Source organism: Triticum aestivum, chromosome 6A, assembly GCF_018294505.1.
Source record: "Triticum aestivum cultivar Chinese Spring chromosome 6A, IWGSC CS RefSeq v2.1, whole genome shotgun sequence".
Classification (NCBI taxonomy): Eukaryota; Viridiplantae; Streptophyta; class Magnoliopsida; order Poales; family Poaceae; genus Triticum; species Triticum aestivum.
In genome coordinates this window covers 522720179-522726780 of record NC_057809.1, presented here as the reverse complement: position 1 = coordinate 522726780, position 6602 = coordinate 522720179, and the positions used below count along the sequence as shown (strand labels likewise).

Genomic DNA, 6602 nt, shown 5'->3' with positions numbered 1-6602 from the left:
GACCTAATTTCAATTGGACACCTCAATTGATTGGGAGGCTTTTTACCTCTAGGGAGTTCATTGATATATAGTAGTAGATTTCTATGAGAGCAGTATGGATGGTCGCCGCGCGACCGCGACCGCGACCAGCGTATAGCTGCGCTGGTTTTCACATGCACAACGGTGAGTCGCTCCGAAGAGAGAAAGGCAGATGACACTACAGATCATAGTGACCGGCTGGCGATGGCGCTGCCAGTTGGGGATCCGACCCATTTACCTTTCGATAGTGCGCAAGGAAGGAGTCATCACCCTTCGTGCATGAACGAGAACCAGGGATACGTGCATACATTCATTCTCCCATGAATTTAGGCCTCCTTTGGTTTGTTGGATTTTTATAGGAATTCTATAGGATAGGATTTGCAAAGGAAAAATTCTTTTGAAGCCCTTTGATTTGTAGGAATGGATTCCTATTCCTATGTAGGATAGGAATCAATCCTTCACATTTTGGAGGAAAAAACATTAGCCTAAACTCAATGGAAAAAAAAAATCCTATCCTGTGCACCAAATGACATCTCTTTCTCTATAGGAATTAACATGCATGTCATCTCACTTTCTATGATTTTCCTATTCCTATAAAATTCCTATCCTATGAACCAAAAAAGACCTAGGATTTTAGGCTAATGTTGCAGAGTTGACCTTACCATTCCATCATAAGTACTCCCTCCATTCCACAATGTAGTGCTGCCTTTATCCCCGTGCTTCAACTTTGACCATAAATTTAACTATCAAGACCGATTGCGGCAGGAGCAAACATTATATCAGTGAATTCGTATTCGAAAGAAGTTTTCAATTATATAATCTTTTCTCCTGCCGCAGTTGGTCTCGTTGGTTAAATTTATGGTCAAAGTGGGACCTCGGGAAGCGCGGACGCACTATAAGGGTGCTTGGATACGTTTTAGTCTCATGACTAAAAGTAGTGGGACTAAAACTTGATAGCCTCACCCATGCTTGGATCCAAATAGTAAAGAGACTAAAATCAAGTTATTGGGCATTTATTATCCTCCAAACCCTTCAATTCAGAACTCGCATGTGTTAAAGAAGAGGAATTAAATGAGGAGAGAGAAGGGTAATACATATTTTAGTAGGTTTCCTATGACTAAAAAATTTTAGCCTTAAGACTAGTCCTAGCCTCTCTTTAGTCAGGGTGCTTGAAACTTTAGCCTCTCTTTAGTCAGGGTGCTTGAAACTTTAGTCTCTTGGATCCAAGCACCCTCTATATTTTGAAACGGAGGGAGTAGTACATAATTGCAAATCGCAAAAGGTCAAGGGACAGCATGTGAACGCGTGCACCGCACCGGCCGCTCGGTACTGTTCGGTTGCGGTTGCGGTTGGGTGCTACCCCCCTCATCCTCATGTGCAGCGCCTGCATGGAGCGGGGCTGGAAGAACACGGCACGGGGTGCGTGGCAATGGAGATGCCGTCAGCGTGTCTGTATACATCGAAAGTCCAGATGAAGATGCCAAGGCAGCCAGCAGGAAGCAAACGAGGTAACGGCCATGAGAGACTGACTTCAGGGGGGCCCTTTTTTCCTCTAATCCTCTTCTCGTACCAGTAGAACACTCACGAGCTGTCCACACTTGCTGAGTCTTTTGTCCAAGGGTGCGCAGAGCCCTGGGACCATTCAGGATTCAGCCGTTCCAAAATCTCAACGTGCACGTGAACGAGAGGTACAGACGAACAGTGTAGTACGAGACAGAGTAGTTTCACGCCCTACTCTGCAGAAGCTGTGCCTGTCTGTACCGCTTCTCTTCATTTTTCATTTTTAAAAGAGAGAAACAGTGCGTGGTGTACACTGTACTCTGCGACGCGCTCGCTGAAAAATTTCACCCATGCGCGGCGTGATTTTCGCGACAGGAAGCATATCGTGGGCCGTCCTTCCATTTTTTTCGAGAAGAAATATCGTGCGGCCGGCCTAAGGAACAAGCTTTGGGCTATGGGCTGCTAGCCAGCCTTTGGAGAGAGGTCGGCCCATACTCGCCCGACCGCGCTGGGATGCTCGCGCCGCGCGGCGGAGGCGCCGAGCGCTGCTGAATAATCCCACATCGGGAAGGGAGCGAGTGGCGCGGGCAGGGGAGGGGTACAAGTAGGAGGGGAATGGGACGGCTGCAGCTCAAAAAGGGTCGGTTGGCTATGTATGCCACGTCCATCCTTAGCTGATGGGTGCTGTATGGCTATCAAGACATATGGCCGACATAATTTGTGGGACTCAATAGGGTTGGCTCGTCATGGCCGACCCTCCATACCTAATCTCAAATAGTTCAAACCTAATTGTAGTCGTCGGGGCAACGTGGTTGCCCACCCAGAAAAATCAATAGTGTCTTCACGATTGTAAATCAAACTCTCTCACAGGGCTGAATTTTATCTAATGTCGAAACTCAAATTTGGCGCAAACATCACGCACTCAAGTACAAAATAATTCGTTTTCTAGTCCGTCAGTTTTTGCCAACGCATTTTGATGAAGATTTTCTTTGGGAAACTAGGGAATGCGCTTCATACTTGAGAGTTTTTGATGGAAGTTTTACAGGCCCTTTCGATTCGAACAAAACACACTATGGTCACTTAGACGACGAGGATCGCCCTCCGTGCAGAATAAAAATGGAATCTTATTTCACATGAGAAGTCAATCCGGGCTTAATTTTAGTTCACCGCACTCTGAGGAATATAACAGTGTAGGAAGAATAGAGAACACCCTAGTAGAAACAAAAAGGAACGCCAGAGCAGGGGTACCAGTTTTCTTGACTTCAATCGCAACAAGAATAGCATTTGCTTCAACGGGACACGGCAAAGATGCAAACATTCCAATGTACAGCCGCAGCTGGGACTCGGTAGCTGCGCGCTAGCGCCATCTGTGTAGACTTGGGAAGGCGTCACGTATGATCACAGCAGCTCCTTCGCATTTTCTGCCTTCTTATCCTCGTCACTGTCACTCTCTAAGCCCTGCAGAAGCACGGAGCTGATGTTAGCATCAACCATACAGATGTAACGGCAATATCTTATATGCCTCAAGCATGTCAAACACACACGCAAGTGATACACAACATCTCAAGAGACACCTAAGTAGCCTAGTGGTAGAGCACTAAGCTTCCAGCTGTTAAAGCAGTAGATTCATGCCCCCACTAAGGGTCGAGCACTAATCTGGAAGTCAAAGATATGTGGTGTCACCTGCAAATGCTTTTCTTGTACAGTACATCACAGCAGAACAAGAAACGTGTAAAGGCTATAGAATGATCACCACGCCTCACATTGGTAGTAGCACTAGAACAAGGAATTCCAAATGTACAATGTCTTGTCCAATACGGTTACCGCACATCAAAACTGCATTCCATGGGTATGAAACACTAGACCAATACCATCTTATAAACTGGCTAGTGACGGTATCTATTTTACGGGAAGCAGGTGTACTTACTGAGGCACCATCTATCTTATCAAAGTCATCGTCTAGCTCATCATCATCGCCAGCATCTGCAAGTGACGACACAAAAAATAAATCACATACAAGAAATGCAGCAACATGTAGCAATTAATTGGATAGGATCAGGGTGCAGGTAAATGAATAGCGTACCAGGACCCTCATCATCACTGCCTAGATCTCCAAGAAGAAATACATCCAGATCCTGCTCTCGATTTGATGAGGTAGATGTCTTGCTTGGCACCTTCGTGTCTTTCTCTTCTGAAGTTGTAGCTTGTGAGGTCTGTGATATTTCCTTCTGGGCAACCATTTTTTCCTCCTCGGCTTTCACTTTCAGCTCCTCAAAATATTTGGTTTCGTAACTATGCGGGTTACATTTCAAGTCAATAAGCTATAGAGGATCAACACTAGTGCCTAGTGTGCAAGAAAATTATGCTCAAACTAACACATGTAGCATTATAGCACTTGGAAAGCAAACCATTTTTAGCTCAACTAGAAAAACATCGACCCTGGTTTCATGAGGCAAGTCAAGTTTGTTATAAGCCCAAAATAGAGTGGCAAAAAAAACAAAAAATCACTGCTTGTAACATAATTCATTTATCATATACAAGTGTTCCATTGGGTAACTGAATCGTGGAATTTCACAGACTAAATAATCAGAATATATATTTTTTAGTTCCTTCAACAAGTGCAAGACCAAGGATAAATCACAAACCATCCAGATTCTAGAAATAAAAAGATTGTTCAAATTCCAATATGCAAGATCCTACAGGTTGAATTGGACACAACAAAATTTGAACAAACAATTCTGGCAGAATATCTATTGTGTGTATTCTGAAGAAATAATCAGTCCAAACTACCTATAGGTGGCAAATGTGGCAATGTAGAATCCATTCTGTTAAGACAAACGTATGATGCAGAAGTTTGGCCCGTGTTGACCAATGACCACAATATGTATTAGGATTTACATAGCATGAGCCAACATGAAGCAAGAAGAGTAGAAGACTTACGGGGTTACATAGTTGTTTACTAGCAAGAAATAAACTCGCCAGAATTTACGCTCTTTCATGTATCTTGGGCACAGCTCATATCTGAACTTTGAAATTTCCTGAACATAAGATAGCGCTGGTGAATAAAATTTCGCCAAAATACAAAATTAGAGACTCAACACAAAAAACTAGTATGCAGGTTAACAGGATAATAAATTAATAGCCCAACAGAGCCTCAGCGATCTGGACCAGCAGTAAACTTGTAGCAACAAATGACAGAACAGAGATCTTATTGAACTATAATCCTAAAGAAGACAAGGTCATGGCAAACCATTTTATCTAGTACATTCTGATTCATGCAAAGTAGGAAACACAAATACCATTGAAATTCCCCGAGTGTTGATAAGTCGGTAATGTACTAGTTATTGAGTTAGCTCTAAGCCTCTAACCGTCACACCAATCAAAAATCAATCTATTGTCCAGAATAACAATCACTCTAATACTCTAAATTATTTGAAGCTAAAAACATAGTTTTCACCCTTTTCTGATCTCAATATACACATCTAATCAGATTTGGAAGCAAACACAGAAGTATGTGTGTCTGTTCATACGTGCATTCACCGACAGGCCATACATCGAGCCACATAAACCCAATCTCCCATGGACATACATGCATTAAACCCCCATTGACTGAAATGGTTAATCGAGACAAAACCTTGACGGCCGAGAGGACGAGAGTGGCGTGCCTAGCCTGCCATTCGTTCAGATCCTGACGCACATTCGACACCGTCGGCACATCAGACATCTCCGGCTCATCTGCGCAACCAAAATCGTATTATCAGTCAATCCAGTGCCTCGAATCCCCTAAACCCAACCATGAGTGAACCGCACCTTGCAAGGGAAAGTCGCGGAACGTGCTTATGGTCATGCCGTTGACGAACGCGCGGAGGTCTTCGGTGATGCCGTAGCGCTCGAGCTCGGCGGCGTCGGGCTCCGACTCAGCCGCGGAGGGGAGGGGCGAGATCGCGGGGATGGGCGGGATGGAGGGGACGGGGATGTCCGAGGCGAGGTGCATGATCTGGCCGGCGAGGAGGTCGGCCTGCTTGGTCGCCTCCGCGGCCATCTCGCGGGACTTGATGGCGGTCTCCGAGAAGATCTCCTTGGACTTCTTGGCCGTCTCCGACACCAGCACCGACGACCGCTTGGCCGCCTCCAGCGACAGCTCCTGCGACCGCTTCGCCGCCTCGCCGGCGAAGGACCGCGCCCTCTCCCAGAGATCCATCGCGCTTGGGAAATTCTACAAGGTTCGGTGTCGACTCACCGCCGTCGACTTCGCTGACGTCGGTGTGGGTCTTGGTTTTTCTTTTTCTTTTGATTGACAACTCGGTGTTGCTTGAGAAGTGGGAAGATATTGGATATTTTGCGAATCCTCCCTCTTATAGCTGTGATAATTAGGGGCAATCCTTTCTGGTTTTTCTTTCTTTCTAAATGGCAATCCTTTCTAGTCGAAGTACTACTAGACTGCTACCCACGTTCAGTGCTAACAGTAACTCCAACGCGCTGATCTAACTGGACGTGTACTTCGTCCGTTTTTTATCCATTTGGGTCGGTTGCCCGCTCGTTGTCCGCCTATGTTGGAGCGGTGCACTTAATTCTTGTTCACGCATGGAACAATTTAAAGTTAGAAAGGGCCCACGGCCAGAGATCGCCAGAGATCATGTGGCCATCGCTCAGAGTTCTCGTCGGCGGCCATGCCAATGGCCGACATACATGCTAGCCTAAAAAAACATCACAAAGTTCATACTGGTGCACTTACCAACGGTTGGCACACATGCAGCACACAAAAATGGGTTGGAGTTCAACCACGCCTTTCTCGGTCGTGGTCATGCCGTCACACCTGCCGGTATAAAAAATCTTCGTCATAGATCAGTCATCAAGCTTGAGCATGTCGGCTTGCATCTTCTCGAACCAAGGCCCCTTCCTCAGGGACACCGGCTCAAGTCCACCTTCATGATCTCCACCCCTTCACCATGCAAGCGAGTTCCACTTCTTTTGCTTTGGTCTTGGCTTTGGTAGCCTCGATCTTGAGCATCTTCGCTTGCATCCCAGCCTCCATATCAAGCTTCTTCGCTTGCATCTTCGCCTCCATCTCAAGCTTCTTCCTT

The 6602-nt window shown here is 45.8% G+C and overlaps 1 protein-coding gene and 1 non-coding gene across 2 annotated transcripts; one reads left to right on the top strand and one right to left on the bottom strand.

The window, feature by feature from the left end:
- Positions 1-2151: 2151 nt before the first annotated feature.
- Positions 2152-2279, top strand: LOC123132848 (U11 spliceosomal RNA). Its single transcript, XR_006465076.1, has one exon. It is a non-coding gene; the product is annotated as a U11 spliceosomal RNA (small nuclear RNA).
- A 347-nt stretch (positions 2280-2626) lies between these two features.
- On the bottom strand, positions 2627-5834 carry LOC123128254 (uncharacterized). The gene is made up of 6 exons (XM_044548219.1): positions 5329-5834; positions 5153-5253; positions 4459-4556; positions 3602-3810; positions 3446-3501; positions 2627-2976 (listed from the first exon to the last, which is right to left on the bottom strand). The coding sequence occupies exons 1-6, from the start codon at positions 5717-5719 to the stop codon at positions 2917-2919; spliced, it is 915 nt and encodes a 304-aa protein (XP_044404154.1). The 5' UTR covers positions 5720-5834; the 3' UTR covers positions 2627-2916.
- Between the last annotated feature and the right edge of the window lie 768 nt (positions 5835-6602).